Source organism: Populus nigra, chromosome 17, assembly GCF_951802175.1.
Source record: "Populus nigra chromosome 17, ddPopNigr1.1, whole genome shotgun sequence".
Taxonomy (NCBI): Eukaryota; Viridiplantae; Streptophyta; class Magnoliopsida; order Malpighiales; family Salicaceae; genus Populus; species Populus nigra.
The window spans coordinates 8,653,668-8,679,705 of NC_084868.1; the positions used below are offsets into that span (position 1 = coordinate 8,653,668).

General features: G+C 32.0%; 2 protein-coding genes and 1 long non-coding RNA gene across 4 annotated transcripts; 1 reads left to right on the plus strand and 2 right to left on the minus strand.

Annotated features, from left to right (window-relative positions):
• Window positions 1-228: 228 nt before the first annotated feature.
• On the minus strand, window positions 229-3,016 carry LOC133676632 (bifunctional nitrilase/nitrile hydratase NIT4B-like). Its single transcript, XM_062098344.1, has 5 exons — window positions 2,281-3,016; window positions 1,954-2,124; window positions 1,313-1,606; window positions 853-1,122; window positions 229-660 (listed from the first exon to the last, which is right to left on the minus strand). The coding sequence occupies exons 1-5, from the start codon at window positions 2,729-2,731 to the stop codon at window positions 509-511; spliced, it is 1,338 nt and encodes a 445-aa protein (XP_061954328.1). The 5' UTR covers window positions 2,732-3,016; the 3' UTR covers window positions 229-508.
• Window positions 2,972-5,689, plus strand: LOC133676633 (uncharacterized). Of its 2 annotated transcripts, XR_009835638.1 has the most exons (3): window positions 2,972-3,408; window positions 3,581-3,622; window positions 4,249-5,689. It is a non-coding gene; the product is annotated as an uncharacterized LOC133676633 (long non-coding RNA). The 2 variants fall into 2 exon arrangements; XR_009835637.1 differs by having other exon boundaries at window positions 2,972-3,622.
• A 2,257-nt stretch (window positions 5,690-7,946) lies between these two features.
• LOC133676631 (IAA-amino acid hydrolase ILR1-like 3) lies at window positions 7,947-14,516 on the minus strand. Its single transcript, XM_062098343.1, has 5 exons — window positions 13,957-14,516; window positions 9,417-9,542; window positions 9,018-9,332; window positions 8,707-8,835; window positions 7,947-8,515 (listed from the first exon to the last, which is right to left on the minus strand). Exons 1-5 carry the CDS (start codon window positions 14,443-14,445, stop codon window positions 8,138-8,140), a joined length of 1,437 nt encoding a protein of 478 aa, XP_061954327.1. The 5' UTR covers window positions 14,446-14,516; the 3' UTR covers window positions 7,947-8,137.
• Between the last annotated feature and the right edge of the window lie 11,522 nt (window positions 14,517-26,038).

Sequence of the window (26,038 nt, forward strand, 5' to 3'; positions counted from 1 at the left end):
TGTCAGAATAAAAAGCAGCCACAGGATGGGTGCAGTCCAGGAAATCACGCCTCTCCCAAACAGCTTTTGTGTCCCCAGGGCATTCATCATGAATCAACTCTTTCTAGATTCAGCTGTTTGATGATTATCTGTTATGAGTTTGTTCGGAAACATGGCTGACTATGTTTTATATATATATATATTTTAAATTAACTTTTTTATATTTTTAAATCAATTTGATCAAACCACTCAAATCAATATTAGCAACTTTTCATCACATTGCGCGAAGTGTATTCGGCCAAAGGTGACATTCTAATTTAACCTGGGACCTACCCTGTGCATCAAAATTGCCCAGAAAGGCTATTACACAACACATTCAGTTTCTCTGAACCTAGTTATTTAGGTCGGCAGATAAGTCTTGTACTGCACCGTGTACCCATGGAAAACTGGTAATAAGCAAATTCTAGTCATACCCATTAGCAAGACTAGGAAAGGTTATTCTAGAACTAACATGTTCTTCACTGCTACGTCACCCTGAAAGCTCTTCAAGAGCTTTAGTTTTCATTTCTGCTGCAAACAAACTGGGTTCTGATCCGTTTGCAGCCACACTGACATGGTTCTTATCGACACCGCTCTCAATTCCGCCATATTGTGTCTTTGCTAGAATGATATGTCCAAGGTCTGCAATAGTGGATTGAAGATAATGATTAGAGTTCCGTAAAACATGGCAAGAAAGAGAAGATAATATTTTGGCTAATCAGTTCAACATAAATCAGGTCTAGGACCTGTTACAGGAACAGAGGTGCTAAACATTTACATTTCGGACCAATTAAACAATTATGTAGATAAATACTAAGTGAAATGAATCAATACCTAGATCAGCTGAGATAAGGCATTCTCCTTGGTAATCAGGACCAGCCAGGATGGTCCCTGATGGTGAAATGATAACACTACCTCCAGCGCATGTGATGTCATCTAAGGATGCATCACCATTTATATTCCCAGGTGGCAAAGGATAATCTCTCCTCCTACAAAATTGATTTGCGGAAAGAACAAAGCAACTACCTTCTAGGGCAATGTGGGTCATTGATGCTCTCCATATTTCTCCTGCATCAGCTGTAGGTGCACAATATATTTCCACACCTATATTTATGGTACAAAACAGATTTAATGAAAGATTGAAGAGCTCCAATTGGAAGGGAAAAGGCATAAAAGAATGATTGAGTGGCAAAATATAGAATGCAATTTGTCAACTTTGTAACGCAGAAAGAAATGGAAGCTACAATACTAAATAACAGGAGAACTTTTAAAGTAACAAGGAGACGAGGAGTACCTTTATCATACAACTCTGTTCTCAGAAGTGGTAATCTATTGTCCCAACAGATGAGGCCACCAATTTTTCCAATTGAGGTCTCATATGTTGGCAGTGTGGATTTCTCTCCAGAACGCCACAGTGCACTTTCTGATGCCGTTTGTATTAGCTTGCGGTGCTGTCCAAGACACTTTCCCAGGGAATCGAAGAACAGCATTGTACTATAGAGATAACATCCAGCTCTCTCCACCACTCCCATTACTAAGTGGACCTTATATTTACCAGCAAATTTTGCAAGCCTGTCAACTTCAGGACCTGCAAATCCGCATCTCCAAACAAAATGAAGAAATAGAATTATAAGCTCAAAACCTAGAAGCTTGACTATTTATTAGGTCAGCTTGTTTTCAGCTTCGGCAGCTGCCTCAATTCAACACTAAAAAAAAAAATCAAAACGCAATGACATGATCAACAATCAACCCACCTATTTTTTTATTTCCTTTTCCACTTATGTTAAACAATTTCTGGAGCATGACAAGAAAACACTATTGTGTCCTATAACTAAGTTCTTGTTCTGCTAGAAAAAGTAGTTGGCTGGCAGATAAGGCACAGATTGGCAGAAATTACAGAAAGTAAAGGGCTTTGTGATCAAAAGGCGCTCTCACCGGGCACATCAATAGCTGAGGCATAGTACTTCTGCAAATCACCATCTGTTTCAGGTGAATTTGTAGCATCAAGCTTCACACACGTAGGATAACCACCTACAAATGCCTCTGGAAACACAAGTAATTGTGACCCATATGCAGCCGCGCCAGCAATCAATCTTTCTGCTTTTTCTGCTTATCCAAGAAAAAAAGAAGGAAAGAGAGTTACAAACAAAAAACAAAGCATTCTTTATCAAATTACAAAATAAAAAGAAAGACAATGCGCAAGCATAGTTCAACATAAAAGACACAAAATTGTGAAACTCAAAAAACGACAGCTCCAGGTACCCAATGTTGCCGGAGTGTCAAAAAACACTGTCGATGCCTGAACCACCGTTGCCTTCACCGGAGACCTCGCTGCCGGAACACCACCTGCGGTTGGGAGAAAATCATAAGCAGGCATATCACCATCTGGGCTCGCCATGCAAGCGGGTTTTGGAACCGAGTCATGATCAACGGAGCCCGTTTTGGGAATGGGGCCAGTCTTGGACGATTTAGTTTTAGTGGGTGTCTCGGGGGCGGGAATAAGATCGGGTCGGACATGGTGGACGAGCCAATGAATGGCTTCATCGCAGGAGCCGAGACCTAGTTCATCTTTGATGCGGTAAATGGCAGGGCTACAGATGGCGGGCATACGGATACGAACCTTTTTAGCCTGTGACTGTGCTACGATGAGAGGACGGGGTCCTCGCTTCTTTACTTGCTTAGCCTCTGCATTTTTTGCGAATTCTTCCTCCATGAAAGACCAGCAAGTTTTACTTCAGCAGTACTTTTGACTATTCCTCTTGAGTGAGTATGAACTATGTCGTATGACGCAGATACAAATGCTGTCTGTCGGAAAACTATTCCTCTTTTCCATTTTTATATTGTGGCCTTGTGGGGGAAGGGTGTTGGAGTCTAGGTCCCTCGTTTGGTGTCTTTGGTGTTGGTAACAAGGTGCATTATGTTTTATCCTTTTTTTTTAAGAGAGATTGGGCATTGTGTTGCACTATTGTGCACGTCTGGAAGCATATTATTGGGTTGGTTAAGGGGTTTGGTTTGTTTGATCTACCTTTTTAGTCTTTTGCATGTTAGGTGCTTGGCGAAGATTTGGAGAGAAGTTTCTTCTTTTTTAAAAAAAGATGTTTGCTCAATTCTAAGCTTGTTGCATGCTCAGACTTCAGTTTCTTTTTTTCGGGTTTTGAGAGCTGGGGTCTGGTTAGGGGTTTTGATTGGTTTAGACTGTCTTTTTCTCTTCAAGTAAGGCGTGTTTTACGAAGGTTTTGAGAGACGTTTTTTCTTTTTTGAAGATATTTGTTGGGATTCATGCTTGGTGTGTGCGGAGACTTTGATTCCTTCTTAGGTTTCAAGTTGTTCATACAAAAGGACATGTTCATCGCATGTTGTTTGCGGGAGTGATTGATGGAAGGAACTCTGGTGGGCAATGTCTTTGTGTTTGTGCTTCCTGTTGAGATGTTGCTTTGGTGCCTTTGGCTTGATTGCTTTGTTGGAGCATATTGATTTGTTTTTTCTTCCTTTCTTTCTTGCTTTGTTGGAGCATATGAAATTTAATTTGTTCTTAACTGTGTTTCTGCTGTTCTATCTACAGGGTTTTGACACACAAATCGAAGCCTTCTTTGGTTCAAACCAAGTGAGTCCATGACTACTGTTGTGGTTGCTTTAGGTTTTCTCTTTCTACTTTTATAAATACATCTTCTTTGATATTTGTGTTCTATTGGAAATTGGGCGTCCTTTCTCACCACTCATCCATAATTATTTACAAAATCGATGGAGTTTATCTGGCAGGCTTACTTCTCTTAAATTATACGTACTCCTCCCTTTGTAAAACACGTTTTCATCTTGTTTCCTTTTTTCCCCTTTGTTCGCCATATTTCCTATTGTTTGATTGTGGATGACTGCTTGATTTGGATTCTTTTCTCCTCTCATTTTTCGTTGGATTTTGTTGTTCCCAGCCCCAGCAGACCAGGCAGTACTGCTTGTCCTTATATCTTCTTTGTGCTTTCCTTCTACGTTTTTTCGTTGGATTTTGTTGTGATAGGTTCTGCAACTCTTCTGGGGTTTTGCAGGGCATCTAATTATCTCTTTATTTTCTAGCATTTGTTTACGTTCTGCGTATGATTTTTGTATTTTTCTCTCTCTCTCTATGGAATTGGGTTCTAAGCTTGATCATCTAACCTCTCATGCATGTGCTGATATTTTTTAACTGTTAGGTGCAAATTCTTAAATTTCGCTTCTTTTTTGGGTTTCTTGATAAAGGTTACATGATCTGTTTCATTGGTGACACAACGTGTGTTTAATATTTCCTCTCATTGCAAGGAGGATTTCTTGGAGTTACACAGCCAAGCAGGTCTGCTCTCTATTCTCCTTGACTTTTAAAAAAAATAAATCATGATATTGTCTTTTTTTTTTGGTCTCTTGTATGTTCTTCAGTAAGGTATGTTTCTCTACATTATCTTTGTTTATAGTTAGTCTTGGCAATTTATTTCAAATTTTGTAAGTCACATTGCTTTATTCCATCAACATCCACCCATAAACATTTTCAAGTATATTGACATCTAGACAATAATTGTTGGTTGTTCTTGAGGAATTGTCAACTTCATCTCTTTATTTTAGTAGTGCAATATTATGGAACCACTGAGTCTCAATAATATCCAAATTTAAATAGGTGATTGCCTCCCAACAAAATAAGGTATGCTCAACATTGGAAGGAGCTGCAAAATAAAAAACATTGTCCAAGCATGTACTTAGTTTTTTTTTTTCTTCTTCTTTTACTATCCCATGTTGCCAATTGTATGTTTAGTTATGTAACCACGTGATCACAGGGTCTACTTTAGCTTGACTTTATTTATCATGTTATATTCTTCTGTATTTTTTGTTTTTCTTATTTCGCGTGTTGAAACTTAATATTTCCAATCTTCATCAATCGCTATGGAATTGCGGCAACAACTACTCTTACCAAAAAAAAAGTTATTTTGTTTCATTATTGTCATTGCATATATTAGTAATATAAAATGTTGAAAAAAAAAGTCATTCAAACAAAGATGTTATAAATTCTACTGAAAAAAATAAAACAAGATGAAATTGAACCACAATGGAATTACTTGACAATTGATATTTTAGTTATTTGAACTCTAATCATACTATATATCAAATTTGAGGTCATTTGAACACCGTCTAGTTTGCGTCAAGTATTGAAACTTACTTTACTACTATTGTAATCGATTTGGATAGTATACTAAAGTGTTATTCGAGATACTTGGGTATCAATCAAGTCATTTTCATAATATTTTCTTTTGAATTTTTTTTCATGTCCTAAAAAACATCCATATCTCGTACGAATTCAATCGCTACTTCTGAAATTGTAATTGTAGTTTTGTATTTACTTATTTTCATATATTTCTTACTTCCTAAGTCATTACACATATTTGGATTGCACTACTATGTTATTCTATTTGGTTGTCTTGAATTTTAAAGTGAAAAACTCAATTGAGTGAAACACAAGATAAGTGTATGCACATGAGGGAGTGAGTGAGGAAATAATTCTTTCTTTATCACTAAAGTATCTTGTAGATTTGAAGATATAGGATAACACCAACAAAAAATGAAAAGGTTGAACATTGTAATATGGAATTTTGAGTATAAGATTGAGAGAAGGAAGAGATATGATGCTAAAATTGATGGTTTGAGAAACAAGGCTGGTCATAGTGGAAATATTGTTAAGAGGCGTGAAATAAGGGTGTTCAAAAAAACCAAAAAACTGATTAAACCGAGAAAATCGAAAAAAAAAATAACCGAAAAAACCGAACCGTGAAAAAAACCGATTAAAATTTTGAAAAAATCGACCGGTTTGGTTTTGGTTTTTTAAGCCTGAAACCGAAAAAAACCAAACCAAACCAAACCGAAAAAAACCGAGCCAAACCGAAAAAACCAAGCCAAACCGAACCAAAACCGAGCCAAACTGGAAAAACCAAGCTAAACCGGAAAAAACCGAGTTAAACTGGTTTGAACCAGTTTTTGTTCTAAAAAACCAACCAAACTGAACTGAAACCGGTTGGTTTGAACCGGGTTCGGTTCGGTTTCAGTTTTTTTTTTAAATTCGGTTTGGTTACTTTTTTTGATAAAAACAGAATTGAACCGAAAATGAACACCCCTAGCATGAAAGGTGTGTTAATTCAGATGATGAAGATGATGATTTTGATAGGATGAGTGATGAGAATTATGATAGTGTGCCTTTAGACTATGGAGATCAATTTGGGAAGCCTAGAAACCATAGGTATGGAGGAGCTATAAGAGATAGACAATTCAGCTAAGGAGATGATTTGGGTAATTTTGGGTACCATGATAGGATAGATAGAAGTTTGGATAGTACGAAGATGAAAATTCTTTTTTTTTAATGGAAAAATGATCCTAAAACATATTTGGAGTGGCAGAAGAAGATGGAGCTTTTACATGATATTTTGAATAAATTTGTGTTTTGTGTGATGCAACACTTTTCTTTTGCAGGGATAAGGAACAAATTTAATTTATCAAGGTATAACTGACATTGTGGCGTTTTTCTTATATTCTTCATTCATGAATTGATATTCATTGGGTAGAGGCTCATTTTAATAGTGTTGAAGCTTTGATTCAGGTAATCTTTATGTTATACTTCTATCAAATCTAATTATTTAGCTTTCCGAGATTTTTCTCTCTTGCGTGTAGATTATATGACTACATAATTATGTGGTTCATATCATTATCTTGTATACCAATTAAGTTGAAGGAACAAGAAAAAAAACAAAACCCAAAAGATAAAACTATCCTAAATTTTGGATTATTCTTAACTAATAGTTCTTAAGTTTTAATATTTTTATTTAAGTACCTAGAATCATTATTTTTTGATTAATTTCTATCACAAGTGATTGTGTAATAACATTTTGTATGACCGGAAAAAAAAATAGACATTATTGTTTGTAAGAGATTGAGAATTTGAAATCAAAATTGAGGAAGTAAAATGGCAAGTTATTGTTTGTAACATATTTTTTTTTTTAAATGTGTTACAGTTTTTCAAGAGATTTGGCCATAAGAATTTTTCAAATTTCCTTTTTGTTTCTTTAATTTAACATTTATATGTTTTAATCCAAAACTTTATTTTATATACATTGAAGTCCTTGAGTTTGAGAGAGGAGAGAGAGAGAGTCACCATAAAAATTACAAAGGAGAGAGAACGTTGTTGGTTAGCCAAATTTCAATAATAAAAAATGATAATTTTGGTGTTTATGAGTCCCATTTGACGATGGAAGTTCCATTAAGATCTTTTTAATCCTTCATCTTGTCTGGAAAAAAAATAGATCGAGATTGAGAAAGAATTTTTTTCCAGTTTGATTTTGTATTTTTGAATTGGTTTTTGAGTGTTTTAGATTGATAAATTGATTTTATGAGATTCTAAGAGTTTTTATTAGATGTTTTTAGGTGAAAATAAATTAAAAAATAGATTTATAGATATAAAATAACCTTAATTTTTTAACAATTTATATTGTTGCTAGATTCTAAAAAGGGTCATCACGCGTCGTCTACCACTACAGAGATTGTGCGTTCTATTTCTTCTTCTTTTAAAAAAAATTTGGACACATAGTTTAGGCTTGTGAGCTTGTTTTTAAAGAGCCTACGAGCCTGACCTATTTTTTTCTTTTGGTAATTAATGATTTTTACTGCATATTGCTGGCATGTGTGGGGAAATCTTTAAAGAACTGAATTTAAGATATCAAAGAACAACTACAATTATCTTTATAGCTTTTATCTTATATTTTTGTAGCTTTTATCTTATATTTTTAGTTCAAGATTCACTAATCATTGGGGGAAAATTTATTTTAATAGTGTTAGAGGTAATATATATGTCATATTTTTTATGGAACTTGATTTTTAATTTTTCAAGATTAATATGTAAATCTTAATCAAGGATTGCGAGATGAATATACATGGTTTCACATCATTTTCATTACAATTAAAATTTTCAAACTTATCTTGCACAGTATCGAATACATTCGAGATATCAAAATATATACACTTTCCATAATGACAAAACGGCACTAAATTGATGTTTCCTTACCGTTTATTTTAACGACGTTTTTCGTAAAAGAAATAACAAGTGAGCATAAACAGGTTCCTACTGTGTGTCAATAGCATGGCCATCCAAGTAAGAAATGGCAACTGCAGCATGGAAAGCTGCTCCAATAGAAAGGACCTCCTCATCTATAACAAAGTACGGGGAATGCGATCTCTTCACTGATTTCACTGTTTCATTCTTTGTTCCAATGAAGAAAAATGCAGCTTTCATCTTCTGTGAATAAAAGCTGAAATCCTCTGCTCCCATAGTCATTGGGGCAAGAAGCACGTTAGATTCTCCGAGCAAAGCTTCCCCCACTTGTTTGGCATGTTTGTACATGGCTTCATCATTTACAGTGGATGGGTAAGGCCTCATTTTTTCTTCCATGAAATCTAAAGAAGCAGTACACTGGTGAACAGCTGCTTGCATCTCTACAATCTGTTAGCCACGTAATGTTTTCATTAATGTTCATCTCAGATTAAATAAGTAGCTACTAAGAAATTAAGAAGTCTTAACCCTTGCTTAAAAGAAAATTCTAATATTTTCTACACTCTTTGAGTGGATGCGCATTTACCAAGTCTTTTTGTTAATTAGATTATTTGTTCCTTGAATCACTGAAACATGGTTACCTGCATTAGCCTTTGCTGAAGGGAGACTAGTCCTTCGGTAGTCATGCTCCGAATTGAGCCTCCGAATCTCACCGTCTCTGGGATTACGTTCCCAGCTTGGCCAGCCTCAATGAAACCGACCGAGACCACCTATACGGCGATGGAAATGGAAAAAACTTTGACATGAGGTATAACTATCCTTTACTGAAAAAGTTTCGGTAGATCATATCACAACATCAAGGACCATATTGCTTGTTCCCCAGATCAATTGCACATCAATATTCACATATTTTGGAATCACCTAAGAATGGGGAAAAAAGTTAAAATGTTACCCTGGCATCAAGAGGGTCTGTTTCTCGAGAAACTATCTGTTGCAGAGCAAGAATGGCAAAAGATGCAGCTACAACAGGATCTCTTGTATCCTGGGGACGAGCAGCATGTCCACCTTTCCCTTTAATTGTAGCTATAAACCTTCCTGAAGCAGCAAGCATTGGACCGGGTCTTGAATCAACTGTGCCAACAGGGATTTCTGGTGCAACATGCAGTCCAAAAATGCCTTGAAAGTTGTCAAGAGCGCCTTCTTTTAGCATATGGTAAGCACCGCCATAACTTTCTTCTCCAGGCTGGAAGACAAGCTTAACAGTTCCCTTGTGAAAAGATTTCAGAAGCATAAAAAATCAGTAAAATAAAGAGTGGATGAGAATCCTGAATGTTTGTGACTGTGCATATACCTTTAGTTCATCCTTCATGCGTTGAAGCAACTTAGCAGCTCCAAGTAGCATTGTTACATGAGCATCATGGCCACATGCATGCATTTTGCCATTATTCTTGCTTTTATGCTCCCACTCTACCATTTCCTTCCAAATGATAAGGCTGAAATAGATTAGTTAACACCGTCTCTTAAGGTTTGGAAAGGTCTCAAACCAACAGTTAGTGTTAGTTACTGGCCTAACTTTTGTGGGGAAATGATAACCGTACAGCAATTTTTTATCATGCAATGAAAACATAGAAATTATTAGATACTGCCGGTGTATTGCTCCGCCGTTCAAATAAAATGGGACCTAACATGATAAATATATGGAGGTTGCATTTATATGGGTGGGGGAGCATCCACCATGAAACCATGCAATTTTGTTTCTTTCAAGTCCTTGTCCTTCCATATTCTTCCATAAACAGAATTAGAGGCAGAAGTAGGGGGGCAAGCAGGACCCGGGCCTCTGCAAAACATTTTAAAAATTTTTATTTCATAGTAGTTAAATGTGTGGGACAATAATGGTCCATTCCTTTAATTTCTTTCACTTTATGCTTAGTTGCACGAAGAAAGAATATACAGACACAGATGGACCTTTCCTTTACTTTATGCATAGTTGCATGTGGAAAGAATAAAGAGACACGACTTTTCCCAATTCAATTGTCTTTGCCTCCCCTCGCTCTGTGGAGCCGAACACAAAGGGTAAAAAAATAGATACAATAATACAAATGCCGAGGCAGAGCCGCGTAAACTAATTTATCTTCAATCAAAACAAGTTGACTAGTAACCCAAACTTAAAATCTTTTGTTTAAACTTAAAATCTTTTGTTTTTTTCTTGTTTTGGGATGTTTGTCAATAATTTAGTGTGTTTTTCCTTAGTTCTGCTTTAATTTTTCTTCTAAATTTGCTAGTTTTGCCATTTTTTCCTTCCAAATTCTAGTTAAAGATGAATTTTTTTAATTAATTAGATATATTTTATTGATTTGTTTGGATTTTTTATGTTTTATTTTTTGTTTTATGTATTCAATGTAAGTTTTTTTTAAAAAAAAAGAACTAATAATTACTTTTTTTTTATACATGTCAACTTTGCTTTTATATGTTAGTTTTGTGGTGTTTTTTTTTCTTCAGAGTGCTAGGTCAAATTTTTTTCACTAATACATTAGATGTATTTTATAGGTTTGGTTTACATATAAACATTTTTATATTTATTTGTAGTTTTGGTTATTGCTTCGGTAGATGTCATTTGTATACATTAGATTCTTCGAGTGCTAGGTCAAATTTTTTTCACTAATACATTAGATATATTTTATAGGTTTGGTTTACATATAAATATTTTTATATTTATTTGTAGTTTTGGTTATTGCTTCGGTAGATGTCATTTGTATTTATTTTTACAACAAGAAATATTAAGAATTCTTAATGTTTTGATTTTGGTATGAATTGATTTTAGTATGAAATGAATAAGATAAGAAAAATTTATTCTTTTTTTTTAGGAAAAGAGAAAAAATATTGATAACTCACAGCCTAGTTAACCAACTCTAGTGTGTAATGTTGAAGTTAAGGCTAAGCAGCCCCAACATACTTTAGTTTGCAAAGAACCTGTATTGATTAGTGAGTTGTTTTCTACTAGAATTGACATTGCTCATTTAATTTAAAAACCAAAAAATCATCCTTAAATTTAGGAATACTTAGTTAATCAACAAGATGAAATTCAAAGGAAATACATTAATTTGAAGTTATATCAACCTTTGATATCTAAATATGTGTTGATTGGTAAAAAAACACCATCGTCAATTTTAGTCTCATTGATTCAAAAGTTTTCTATAGCTTGAATATTCAGATAAAAATGTTGCATTTTATTTCTCTTGCTATCTATTTACAAGTCATCTGGAAAGTCAAGATCAAACACATTCAATATTAAAGGATTTAATTATTGGAAGAAAGTTAATGATGAAGAACGATGTAATTTTTTAACTCATATGAGAAAAAGTTCTAAATTCTCAGCTCATAGATTTGTTGTTAGGTGCTTGGAAACTTTGAAAAAATAATCATGTCATATTGAGAATGAAGTTGAAAGGTAAATTTCTCAAAAAAATTCTAAATAATCGATTCCATATTAAATATTGTTTGTTGGTTTAAATTTCAAGCATGTGATTTTGGAGAACATAATGAATAGCTAGAATAAAAAGACCAGGGTAATTTTTCTTGAAATAATGGAACTTTTAGCATCATACAATGAACAAGTAGATACTCTTGTTTTGAGTAATACTCCACAAAATGCTTAATAAACCTCACATCAAATTTAAAAATAAATTTTACATGTCTTTGTTAGAAATGTTCAATTTTCAATTCATCATGAGATCGGTGATATAAGTTTTTTTTAATTATTGATGAAGCTTGAGATAAATCTAAAAGCAAACAAATAGCTCTTATTACTAGGTTTGTTAATAGAAGTGGATTTATTCGAGAATGATTTTTTGATATAATTGATGTCAAAAATACAATTGCTTCAACTCTTAAGGAAAAAATTTAATTTTATTTTATTTCATCATACTTAATGTTCAAAATATTAGAGGTCAAAAGTACGATGGTGCTAATAATATATGTGGAGAGTGGAATGGTTTGCAAGTTTTTTTTTATTAATGATTGTCTTTATGCATATTATTTACATTGCTTAGCTCGTCAATTACAATTGGCTCTTATTGTTGCAACTAAAGAAGTATGTAATGTTAACATTTTCTTTCAGAATTTGACTTTTATTGTCAACACTGTTAGTGCTTCTTTCTAGTGTCATGATGGATTACGGGCTTTTAAGCAACTACAGTTGAACATTTAGTTGATATTGATGAGATTGAAATAGACAAAAGAGATAATCAAGTAAGTGGTTTGCAACAACCTAACGATAGTAGATGGAGTTCGTACTTCAAATCAATTTACAGTTTGAACATTACTTCAGATGGATCTACTTATTCTCAATGTGGTGATACAACTTTTGCATTTAAGTTGATAATGTCATTTGATTTTGCATTTATCTTACATATAATAAACAATGTTATAGGAATTATCGATGTGCTTTACCAAGCTTTGCAATAAAATTCTCAAGAGATTTTAAATGCTATGCATTTGGTGACTACCATAAAAACTTTGATTTAAAAGTTAAGAGATGACAATTGAGAATTTAATTTAGAATGAAGACATTTGAATTCCTAATATGGATGCTTGTTTTTTTAATGTGGAATGATCCTGCCATCAAAAAAATTTAGTAACAATTGAGCATCATCGATTTTATATATTTATAGCTATCATTAATCAACAACTGCAAAAGCTAAATTATAGATTCAATGAACATGGGACCAAGCTTCTTATGTTGAGCCAAACTTTGGATCCTAAAAATACTAACAAATTATTCAATAATGAAGATATATGCTTGCTTGTTGACATGTTATATTCTGAAGATTTTTCTAACCAAGAAAAATTCATTTGAGATTTCAACTACAACATTATGAGCTTGATGCACCCAATCATCCAAAGTTAAAGAATGTGTCATTGATTACTTATTTATACCAAGGAATCTTTGAAACTTAAAAATCAACAATTTATCCACTAACTGACAGGTTGATTTGGCTTATTTTGACAATTCTTATTTCAACAACTATTGAACGAGTTTTTTCAACAATGAAGATTGTTAAAACAAGATTTTGTAATCGGATGGAGGATGTTTTTCTTACAAATTATATGATTGTCTATATAGAAAAAAGAAATTGCTAAAAGATTTACAACTAATATGGTAATTGATGATTTCTATTTACTGAAAGAACGACGAGCACAATTAAAATAAAAATATAAGAATCTTTCTTTATTATTGTTTACTTTATTTTAAAATTTATCAAACATAGATAATGCTTCGTTTTAGTTAATGTTTCTTATATACTTTATATATTTATATTTGATAGGTATGAAGACCAGTAAAATTAAAGTAGTGGACACATTATGGAGACAAAATTAATTTTATAATTTTGACTTAATTTGGTATTGTTCTAAACTTCTTACCCTATAAAAAAATTATTATATATTTATTTATAATAAGTTTTTTTGAATAAAACTAAATCATGTCCTATTAAAAAAAATATGCACTGTAAATTAGTTTTTGGCTTCCTAACAAATAATCCCAATCCTAGCTTCGCCATTTTCTTTTCATATTGCACCCAATTAAGACTATTGTGTGATTAACACTTTCTAGAGATTGAATAGCATTTCCTGTTTTTGTGGTTTAACTAAACAACAATGACCAACTGGTGCCTTCTTGCAGCAGCTAAGCATAACTAGGACTGCAACATGGTTTCTTGAACTGGGGAAGATTGAAAAACTCGACATAAGTGCCTTTTGCTATTTTAAGGGTGAAATTGCTTAGTTTTAAATTTATGGACTAAACTGAAAATCCCATGGCGTTTGAACGCGTGACATCTGTATAGTTGACCGTGTTTTTGGAAAAGGAAAGAGAAGAGTCGAACAAGACAAACCTGAATTGGGAGGGCATCCATGTCTGCTCTAAGCCCGAACCACGGCTGCAACCCCGACCCAATTGAACCCACCACCCCAGTCTTTGCAAAAGGCCACTTGTATTCGATCCCAAGCGAGTCAAGTTCCGATCTTATGAGTTGACTCGTGTTGTATTCTTCAAAAGCCAGCTCTGGGTCCTCGTGGATTCTCCTTCTAATCCGTTTTAACCACTCAAAGAACTCTGGTTCTCTTGCTGATTCAAGCAGCTCTCGAGTGAGGTGACTCAGCTTCGATTCAGAACGAGTGTCTAAAGCCCATGTTGTCTGACATGTTGATAGTATCATTAACAAACAAAGCCATGCCATTAGATTAGACACACCTATCTTCGATTCATGTGAATCTTGAGACTGTTCGGTCGTTTCCGAATTCGTTTCTATCTTCACTAGGCAGGAGGTCTGCAATTGCAATGTTGTTGAACTTGATGGCGACGGACGGATGGTGTCCCCCATTAGATGGCAAAATATTGGAATAGTTCTTAGTTTCTTAATTAGGTGGAGTGGCTAGGCCTAGGCGTACGATATGGATGGACTCCTAATTATAAAGATCCAGTCGGCTCATAACCCTGTTCATGTCATAGGTTGTTGGCCTACGTGTGTATGCTTTTTTTAAAAAAGAAATTTATTTTTTTATTAAAAATTATTTTGTTATGTTTTCATATCATTTTAATGTATTGATATCAAAAATAATTTTTTAAAAATAAAAAAATATTATTATTTTAATATATTTCTAAGTGAAAAACATTTTAAACTGCAACCGCTACCACAATCTTAAACAAACTCATAGTTAAGTCGGGTAACTCATGGGACCATGGATTAACCGATGTTTATTATTTTTTAAAATAAAATTATATTGGATAAAATTTTAAAAAATAATATCGTTTTAAATAAATAAAAATAATGTTGATTAAGTCTCACTTGAATTACCCAAATTTATCTAAATTAACTTTTCATGATTAAAAAACAAACTTGCCCTTAACAATGTTTCAAATCGACAAGTAATTAAGTTAACTTACTGGATTAGGCTTTGAGTTGATTTTATCAAATCAAGTTAGATTTGATAACTATAATTAGATTTATGAAATATATGGGTACTAAATTTAATGGGCTACTTTTGATATTGACTTAATTAAAATTTAAAGATTTATTGATATGCTATTATTTTAGATCCAACATTCTACTTTGCTCCAGAAATTAAATATGTTGGTTTAATTGAAATTTAAAAATTTATTGATTGGCCAATATTTTAGATCCAACATGGCCAAGAAATTGAATAAATTTCTTATAATTTCATCATAATTTTAATTTTTTTAATAAAAATACACAAACATTTAAAGAATTAGGAATAAAACCTAAATAGATACGGGAGAACCAATTTGAAAAAAAAAAAACTAAAAGGAAAATTAATCTATTTATCATGTTGGGTTTGGATAGAATCTATTATTTTATATTCTTGTTTTAATTTTAATTTCAGGTTTCATAAAGTTTGATTAACAAGACAAAAATAAATACATGATAATATAATGAAATTATTTTTCAACATTGGATTTATTTATTTGAACAAAATGTGTTCCTTAGAATATATCATTTCAATATATATATATATATATATATATATATATATATATATATTACTTTATCATGGTTTGTTTAAAAATTGTGATTTTTTTAAGTGATTAGTGATGATAAAAAAAAAAAAAAAAACAAATACATCCATGTCTTTTTGGTTATGCCCGAACAATGCATCCTCTTCACCACACCTTTCGATCATAGCCTAAATGGTCTGCCAAATTTAGTGATAGGTTTTCTTGTCCTTTTTTTTTTTTTTTTTTAATCTTGGTTCAATACCAAAAACAATTCCTAGCTACTTACACTCACCTTAATATATTTTTGTTCTTAAGATATTAGTGTTGCACCAATAAGGAGCACATCAAATTTTTCTACGCAGAAAATGCACCATTTTTCTCGCTAATAACCACCGCTAATCACCAATTCTTTAACCAATATCACAACAAGCAAGGTAGTACTTGCAACACTATTCACAATGAGATACCTGCAATTAAAGGTGTTCAAAAAAACCGGCCAATCAATTAAACTAAAAAAACCGAGAAAAAATTAACTGAAAAAACCGAACCGATAGAAAAAACCGAATAAAATGATTAAAAAATAAAAAAAATCACCCAGTTTGGTTCGGTTTCGGTTTAAAAAAGCTTAAACCGATTGAACTAGACCAAACCGAACTGGTTTAAAAAAACGTATAAAAAGAACAATTCCTAACCCTAAATCACTTTCCCCCTTAACGGCCGTCAACCCCCCTCCCCCTCTAGCCTTCCCTTTTTTCCCTTCCCCTTGCCAGAACCTTAAATCACTTTCTCCCTTTCCAATTGCCAACCCCGCCTCCCCCTCTAGCCTTCCCCTTTTCCCTTTCCTTTTCCCCTTCCTCTTCCCCTTCCTAGAACCCTAAATCACTTTCCTCCTTTCTAGCCGCCAACCCCCCTCCCCCTCTAGCCTTCCTCTTTTTCCCTTCCCCTTCCCCTTCCCAGAACCCTAAATCACTTTTCTCATTTCCAGCCGCCACCCCCTCTCAAGCCTTCCCTTCCATGTCCCCCTTCCCAGCCTTTCCCTTCCAGTTTCTCAATCCAGATGCGAGGGAACCATTATTCAAGAAATACTGCCTTCGATAGTGATACAATATAACTTATACTAGTTCGATCCTTGTGCTGGGCGGAGGCAAGCTTTGAGATTCTCTACATACCCCAAAAGAAAAGGCTTTACTAAAGCCAATACAACATTCACAGCTGGCAAAAGAGCTAAAGACCCAAGAAAATTTATGGTCAATCAGCTCTCTCGGGACCTCCCTTCCCTTTCCCCTTCCTAGCCCATCCCTTCCCCTTCTCAGCCCCTATGTGGAAAACTTTGATTGCTGATTGCTTTTCTTGAATTTTTAAGTGGTTGTTGTGATTAATAGCTTAGATTGATATTTGATGTCAGATTTTTCCTTTGATTTAGCTCAGTAATAAAGATGAGTCTGGTTTTCTGGTTTTTATGCTAAAAAACCAATCCGAACCGAACAAAACTGATTCAATTTGAACCGATTCTCGGTTCGGTTCGAGTTATATTAATAAGAAATACTATTTTTTGATTCGGTTGAATTTTTGGGTTAAAACCAGACCGAACCGGACCGTGAACACCCCTACCTGCAATACCATATTTTATAAGATGAACACCAATTTTTTCACAAATAGTATTCTCCACTTACCACATGGTTATCCACTCATGGTAAATAGCAACTTTGTGCATCACGAGATACCTATAATATCATGTTCTATGAAATAAGTGTGATCAAAGTCTATAAATACAAAAATTCAAGTTAAAGATAGAACAAGCTAGGCCAAGTCATATAATTTCACTCAATTCCAACAATAACAAGCAATCATACCACAATTCTAGCAATTATAAGCAATTATTCAATGATTTCACAAACTATAAGCACCCTTACAACAATTATATGAATCATAAACAACCTTTCAACAATACAACAAGTTTTATTTACTCTCTTATACATTGTTCTACTCTTATATTTTACTAACCTAAGCATTAAAGGGTCCCTTATTCTGACAATGAACTTGTTTTGTAGGAAAACTCAGTATAGTAACCCCACCAATCCACTAGACCAATGATAAACCCAATCACTCTAGCAGTCCAATAGCACATCCTATGGAAAGCCCAATCCAGTCTAAAGTTTTCAAGATTTCATTAGTTATGCCATTTGCAAGAATCTAAACAAAAGCTAGTTTCGTTTGGTTCCTCACTAAAAAGTTCTTTCTATAGTTGATAAAACTCCATGATATAAGAGAATAATTAATCTCCCCATTATAGAAACTCCAACTCCCTTATATATTCATTAACTCTCTTATCAATTACAAATGCTCAACAATGTTGTTCTTACCATACAAGAACAATTTAGCACTCAAATACAACACACAACTTCATCTTTATTACATATATTAGGTGGATATAGATAACTTCAATTCTATAAAGGAACAAGACAAAACAACATGCAAACTAGATATGACATTCCAACTTTACAAAGAAATAATTCTCATTCCTCAAATATTTAACCAGAAAATGTTAAACGTGAAAGATCTACTCAAATTCATTTTCACAAAAGCCCTAATCACTAGATTTTACAATTAGTCTTTATAGGAATCTTTATATACTATCCCCAACATGACTCTTTTTAATGTGAAATAAGCAATGGAGAACTATATTTGATTAGAAGAAGCAAGTGTCACCAAATAGAGACATCCTTATTTTTCAAATGGTAAAATCTCCACAGTCTCACTAGTCTTCTACGAGGGCATATAAGAGGATTAGTAATGGATCATTCATGATTGTTTAATATTTCCTAAACACCTTACCATACCTATTACCATTACATGTGCTAAAATGTTTGTTGTCTTTCAGATAAACGATTTTATATGATATTTACCCTGCATAAAAAGTGGCATGAATACAATAAATTCTAACAAGTTTTGTCATGATCATGACACTGAGAAATGCCATGCCTTCAAAAAAAAAAAAGATAGAAAGATTTATATCCAGGAAGACATCTCTAATAATTTATAAATAAGGAGATACAACCTGAATAAATAGGGAAAAATCCCTATGATGCACTACTTGAGATTAGATAATGTTTAGAAATTGTTTTTCCACTATCTTTTGTACTTTTGAATAAAAGCAGTTATGTTTATCCATATATCTAATATAAAATCTCCATAATGAAATCTTCAATGTCTCCACCAAAATCTCCACATGAGATGATTGTTAAAATCTCAATGTCTCTATATAATATTTCCTTACACGATGCTTTAATACTAATTTTTATAATCACAAAGCATCCTCTTATAGGAAAATACTTGTTTGCGAGAGAAACTCTCATGCAAACATGTTAATAAAAGCTATAAAAGGTAGTATTTATAAAATAAGTATTTTGTTTCCTTATATTTTTGCTAGTCAAGTCTTCCAAACAAAAGTATTTAAAATGCCTAAGGGAAATTATGGAGTAAAAAAAAACCTTTATACCATTCCGGCTAAGATTGAATGACGTGTTCTCCTCATGACACCATTCAATCCTTGCTTGAATGGTTTGCCACCTTCCAAGATACGTTATCTTGCCTTTTCTTCTAATTTGACCTTTAAAAAATTATTTAGACCTTAGCTTGATAATATAAAAAATCTCTATCTACTTGCACCATAATATATTCTCATACCTTTATATGTATTTTATTCAGGAGATGTCAATGTTGCACCACCAAGGACACTAACATTTTTTTATGCAAAGAAAGGACTATTTTTCTCGCCAATAACCATCAATCAACAATTATTATCATACCCGGGCATTGCGACAATCAATTAAAAAAAATTATTGTTGAAAAGAACAAATATCTGGCGTCTTATTCTTTAGAGAAAAATGTCTAGTTTAAGGACTCTCCATCTAGTATTATAGTCACTAAAAACCCTAACTGGTCAACAAATATTCTATGATACGAGACTAGTTACACAAAAAGTAAGATACTATCATCTTTTTAAGTGTCCTATCTAAGGCAGACTATATTGTTGGTTTTGTCTAAAACTGCTAAGAATTTGTTCTTTTTTTTTTGTTCTTCTTATAATGTTCCTTACTCTAGCGTTAGTGAATGTTTACCTATAAATATTTTCAACTCTGGTGTTGTTAAATATTGCACAAACCTAAAAGTATGATATTCCTGACTCTAGCGCCAATGAATAAGTTCATAAAATTTTGAATTTTTAATGAAGAAGAAACAATTTTTCTATGCATTTTTTTTACCTTTTTTTATTATTTGCTTTTTTAGACAAGAATTAAAAAAAATTCATTGCATAATAGATTTGTGTTTAACATTAAAGGTCCACAGATTGAGCATACAATAGAAAAAAATAATACGCAAAAAGAAAAAAACGAAACAAATCGTGAAAGGGCCACAAATAAATCAATGAAGATCCTTAAATTGTTCTAAAATTTTATAATATAGACAAGGAGCTCGTTTGACCAGATATCAAAACAAAAGGGGGATTAAAATATATGGCAAAGATATAAAGGTGTTTTTGTCAAACACACCCTTAGCAAACAATAATTTAGGCCTAAGGCCTAAACCCGGCCCACCACTATTTTTCTTCTTCCTTCTTTTTTGTTAGTTGTAGGTGTACGTGTACTGTTCATACATGCTTACTACATTATAGGTGTAATTAAAATACAAAGGAGGGAAACAAAAGCAACTTACCTGGTATTGACCTTTCAACTGGAGCTTTTGAAAGAAGGTTGTTTCTAGGATTCTAGAAGCACTAGGATTAATGTTGGCTTTGGACGACCCCTTCTCTGTTTCTGTCTTATCTGGTCACCCTTGTTATCATTTTGGGTTCTTTTATACTCTCGATCCCCTTTTGTTTTATCTGTGTTTTTTTTTCCTTTTTTCTGGTTTGGCCTTTCGCTGGCCTTTTATAGGGCCACAACAAATATTTGTTCTCTAATACGTCTCTTCCTTCCTAAGAGGAGGATAAGTCTTGTTAGGAGGTTAGTCTTTTGCTGGGACTTGGACACCAACAATCCTGCTATAGTTGGACTGTTAGTGAAGGGTTTAGATCCAAACTCTAGTGGCGTGTCGTGGGAGACCTGATTGGTTTGGGAATTATGGTAGACCAAACAATTTACATTTTCCCCAGGTTGAGCTAATACAATTTAGGTAATATTTTTTTTAGGTGGTTTTTCTGTCTCGAGAGGAAGAAGACGAAGAAAAAGGAAATATGAAATGATGTTATTTTTTTAGTTAAGGCAGTTGGCAATTGGAATTATGACATTTTGCAATCAAACCCCTGATTTCATTAATTAAACTAATTTAAAGTTTAATGAAGTCCTTAAACTTATCAATTCTTTTAATTTTTGACCAAAATGACTCCCAAATTTATAATTTCACCCTGATTAATCCTTAAAACTTCCAATGTATGTTGTCTTAACCCAAATCTCAATTTTTCTTCATTCATTCCATTTTCTTTTTATTTATATAAAAATAAAAATAAAATAAAATAAAAAATTAGATTATAACAATTATCATCAACTTTTCCACCAATGTCATGATAAGTAAGGTACTTATGACATTATTAACCACAAGGTGTTGCAATACCAGTCTCCATGAGACGAGCACCAATCTCTTTGCCAATGGTGTTCTCCATTCACCATAAGGCTCTTCATCATTGATTTACTTGTGGTAAGTTGTAACTCTATGCACCATAAGGTACCCAAAACATTACGCTCCATAAAGTAATTGTGACAAAGTTCTGTAAATATAAACATTCAAGTCAAGCCATGACAAGTTGGGCTAACCTAACTTTCAATTCCTACAACAATAAGCAATCATACAATAATTCTAGCAACTATAAGAAAGTATACAACAATTCTAAGAACCATAAGTAACCATACAATAATTTTATTAACTATAAACAACTATTTAACAATCCAACAAGTTTTCTTTACTCTCTTGTACATTATTTCTCTCATACAACTATACAACAGTTCTAGCAACAACAAGAAATCATACAACCACAAGTAATTATACAACAATTCCCGGAACAACAAGCAACTATACAATAATTTTGAGAACCACAAGCAACCATTCGACACACACAACAAGTTTTATTTACTCTTTTATACAATGTTTTGCTCCTACTAACTTAATTATAAGAGGGTCTCCTATTCTGATACAGGATCTGTTTTTTTAGAAAAGCTCTAAATAGTCACTGCACCAACCTTCTAGCCCAAGGACAAGCCTAGTCATTCCAGTAGCCTAAGATCACAGCCCTTGGAAAGCTCAATCTAGTTTGAAGTTTTCATGACTTTATCAATTTGTATTTTAGATTTCATTTTTTAAACAATCAATTTCAAGCATATTTTACTTTTTATAATAAAATCATAAAACAATCCTCATTATTTAGTTTAGCACTAGCCTCAGTGTTCACGCTTCACTATGGGGTCATACTAATTTTTTGTTTCAAAAATGATGTTCAGATGTTGAAATAGGGCAAAACATTAGATAAAAAACCAGTCATAACAAACTTGTAACCACAATAATCTAGGTTAAGCCAAGTTGAGAAACCCCCCCAAACTCGCGACCTAGATCATAAAATTAGAATAACCCAATAAAAAATAAAAAAAATTACAAAGCTATTTTTTCTTCAAACAAAGAAGATTGTGTTAACTTTTCAAACTCGTGATTCAAGTCATTAGACCTAAACACCCAATCTAGAAAGTTCAATTCTCAATTCATCAAATATTGAAAGATGAAATTGAAAAAAAATATTATATTATATAAAAGGATTTAAAAAATATCAATTAAAAGAATATGGATCTAAATTAAAATACAAAATATGTTTTATATTTGATTGAAGAGTGAAATTGAAAAGAAAAATTAATTTAGTAAAAAGACAAAAAATTCCAAAGAATGAAGGCTGAGATTGACATAAAAAATAAAAATAATGTTTTTATTGAATGATATTGAAAAGAATAATATCTTTTACAAAATTACAAAGAAAAAAATTAGAAATCAAAACTCGCCTGTGAAAGCTGGACCACCACCAAAGACACGCATTGCAAAAAGAAAAAGAGAGCACACAACGACGCTTCCAACAACACAATAAAAAAGTATTTTTGGATGCTGAGAGGCGCCGCACGTGCTTTTTTTTTTTAATTTAGTCAAATATCAAAGTGTCCCTAAGGTAACTTTCTAATTACAACAAAATAGTTATGAAATAAATAAGAAGCCCCTTGACCTCAAGCGTAATTTGTTTTTTCTTTCAAAGGTATTTTTGTTGTGACATTGTGCATTTTAATTATTTATTATATTTTAGATTTTATCAAATACTAAATTGCCCCCAGCTTAAACTATGATAACCAAAAAAACATAATGAAAATACTAAAAAAATTTGAAATCTAAAGAATGAGGATCAAATTGGAGAATATAATATTTGGTAAATTAAATTAAATGATGAAATTGAAAATAAACAAAACTTTTACAAAAAGAAATGAAAAGAATAAGGACTGAAGTTGAAATACTACCAATCAAGAGGGTCAAGCTGTAATTTTTTAGAGAGGAGAGAAAAGAAAGAAAAAAAAATGAAAGGCTCGCCTGTGATAAGCTGGATAAGTTGGACCACCACTAGAGACACACATTGCACCAACAAAAGGAGTACATAACGACGTTTCCAATAATACAATAGAAATGTATTTTTGGATGTCGAGAGGTGCCACACGTGCTTGTTCTTTTTTTATTTAATCAAATATCAAAGTGTCCATAAACTGACTTTCTAATTACAATAAAATAGTTATGAAATGACTAAGAAGCCCATCGACCTCAGGCTTACGTTTTTTTTTCTTTCAAGGGTATTTTCGTTGTGTCATTGTGCATTTTAATTATTTATTATTTATTATATTTTATCAAATATCAAATTCCTCCCTACCCCAGCTTAAACCGTGATAACCAAAAAAACACAATGAAAATATTAAAATATCTCTTTGCGCCAATTTTTTTTTCTTCCATTAATATTTAAGTCGTTTCATTGTTCAATTAAGATATGAAAATACTTATTTGTACCTACTCTATTTAATAATGACAAATGATTATGTGAAAAGTTTACATTGCCCTTTAAAATCAATGTTAAGCCGTTTTCAGGCGGAGGGGTACAAACATCATCACATTGTTGAGTGAATATTATTTTTAAATGTAGAGCTATATTGTTTTCTCAAGGGGAATTAACTCTTTTTAATGTTATTTGTACAATGCATTTCATTAGTTTCTTATGTGATCATCGGTTGGTATTCATTCAATATTGTTTAGATAAATTAATTCCTGATATTAAATCTAAATAAATATCTACAAAATTTCAAGGAATAAACAAATGATTAATTATATCTCTAAAGATTAGTTATCTCTAATATCAATGAAACGCAAAAGGCTCAAATATTTTTTTTTCGAGATTTTTTTTTTATTATTCTGAATGATCACAGTTTTTTGAGAGAAAGATTCTCCTAGGCCGGCTGTTATTTTGTGCATAACTAAGTCAATCATGTCTCATATGAAATGAATTGTATTATCCTATTTTTGTGTTCTATTTATATGATAAGAAAAACAGCACAAGTGTTAAAGCCAACATACGATGTATGACCGTATTAATACTAATACCGTGCGTATTAGTATGTCTGCACATGCACGTATAATATTCCACAACCCACCCGTTCGGAAAGATCAGAAGATACGTTTTCGTCCTTTTGTCAGCTTTAAGCTATGAGAATCTTTTAATTAGAGGTTTATATATATTTTAAAGAAAGAATATTCTCGAGCTAAAAAAACATTGATCCCAAACTCAAACGATCTGTCCTTACTATCATAATTAGCTTAATTATTAATTAATTACCATAGAATTATTTGAGAATATTCTTCATCTGCGAATATAATATGAAATATTTATCTTTTACGAGTTAAATATAAGTAGTTTAACTATTTCATTAATTTTCTTAATAAAAAAAAATTAACTATCACAAATACTACTAAACATTTAAATGATCCTTATAATTAATAATTATTGTCTCAAACTTTCATAGAAAATTAATAATTAATTACTTTTCTGCTGAAAAGGAAATATACGTTCCTCAAGTCTTTATTAAAAAAGAAATTGGATACCATAAACAAAAGGGAGGAAGAGGAGGGAAATGGAGAATAAAATTGATTTTTTTTAGCTAACCTTTTTATTGTAAAATTCTAAATCTAATATATATAAGTGGGGCCGTGGGGGATATTGTGCTTCGAAATAAGTTTTATAAATATAAAAAGGATTTGGATCCAACAAGTTTATGTTCCATATCGAATGATTTAGTGACACCAGAGATTTCTATTGTATCGATTTCTTACAAAGGAAATTTTATAGTCTTAATTTAGATAAATATTGAATCCATGTAATTTATTGTGTTAGTCAACATATATAGTTTCTATGTCTATAGTCAACTAAATTTACCATTAATGTTTTTTAAAAGGTATGGGGTGAAAAAGGTTTAAGTTCTAATGGGTTTTAATCTTAAAAAAAATAATATAAAAATGATTAAATTTTTTGTAAAATAAAGTTTTTGAAAAATTACCAAGAAAGTTTTCAATTCCAAAGACAATATTAAAAAAATTGAATTTCTTTTCTATTTATATACATCTAGAGATTTTTATTTATTTAAACTGGAATAATTTTTGTACTTAATTTATTTTAGATAGCTAGGAAATTATTTTTATTTTTATGAATTTATTAATATTTTTAAAAGAAATTAATTTATTCATACGAACTTTCATGAAAAAATTAAATTGAAAGATCATCCTATGAAAACGTTATACTTTTATTCCGTCAATGTGTTAAATCAATAAATCTATAATTATTTTCTTCATTAAATATTATTAGAACATCTTTTTATTTATAATACCCAAATAATCATTATAGTACTTTCTAATTATTTTTTTGACATCTTAAAATAAAATTGAAAATCTTTCTAGTGTGAATAAAAAATTTAAAAACAAAATTCTTTATGTATATAAATAAAAAATAAAAAATTACTTTAGAGATTCTTTTTATATAATTTTATCAAATTCTTAATCAAATTTGTTAAGTGTTACTCCATTTTTTTCAAAGCCAAAATAAAGAGAAAATCTGGTTAATTAGGAATAGAGGGCCTCCATTATCTTAAAGATCATATCATGTGAACCCAATTGCTCAAATTATTTTTATAAATCAATACTACAAGAGCTCTTAATATCATTAAACTCGCATCGTATTATTTTATAAATTATTTATCCCTATATCCTTATAATTATTGACAATTTTAAAGATTTTTCATGACATTGTTTGGGTTAATCATTTGTCCCATTATTATAAAAGATTTTTGTTAGCTAGTGCTTATCGAATCTCAAGTTATTATCACCATCTCATGTCCTGTGCTAGCTAT

What these genes read in the sequence shown, in the direction of transcription:
- LOC133676631 (XM_062098343.1), bottom strand. Translation starts at nt 14,445, where the DNA reads ATGGGGGACACCATCCGTCCGTCGCCATCAAGTTCAACAACATTGCAA. An exon ending in GCATGAAGGATGAACTAAAG is followed by an intron (nt 9,333 to 9,416) that starts GTATATGCACAG and finishes TCTTTTCACAAG; the next exon opens with GGAACTGTTAAGCTTGTCTT. An exon ending in TTCAGCAAAGGCTAATGCAG is followed by an intron (nt 8,516 to 8,706) that starts GTAACCATGTTT and finishes CGTGGCTAACAG; the next exon opens with ATTGTAGAGATGCAAGCAGC.
- LOC133676632 (XM_062098344.1), bottom strand. Translation starts at nt 2,731, where the DNA reads ATGGAGGAAGAATTCGCAAAAAATGCAGAGGCTAAGCAAGTAAAGAAG. An exon ending in CTCAGCTATTGATGTGCCCG is followed by an intron (nt 1,607 to 1,953) that starts GTGAGAGCGCCT and finishes GCGGATTTGCAG; the next exon opens with GTCCTGAAGTTGACAGGCTT. An exon ending in CCTTATCTCAGCTGATCTAG is followed by an intron (nt 661 to 852) that starts GTATTGATTCAT and finishes CCACTATTGCAG; the next exon opens with ACCTTGGACATATCATTCTA.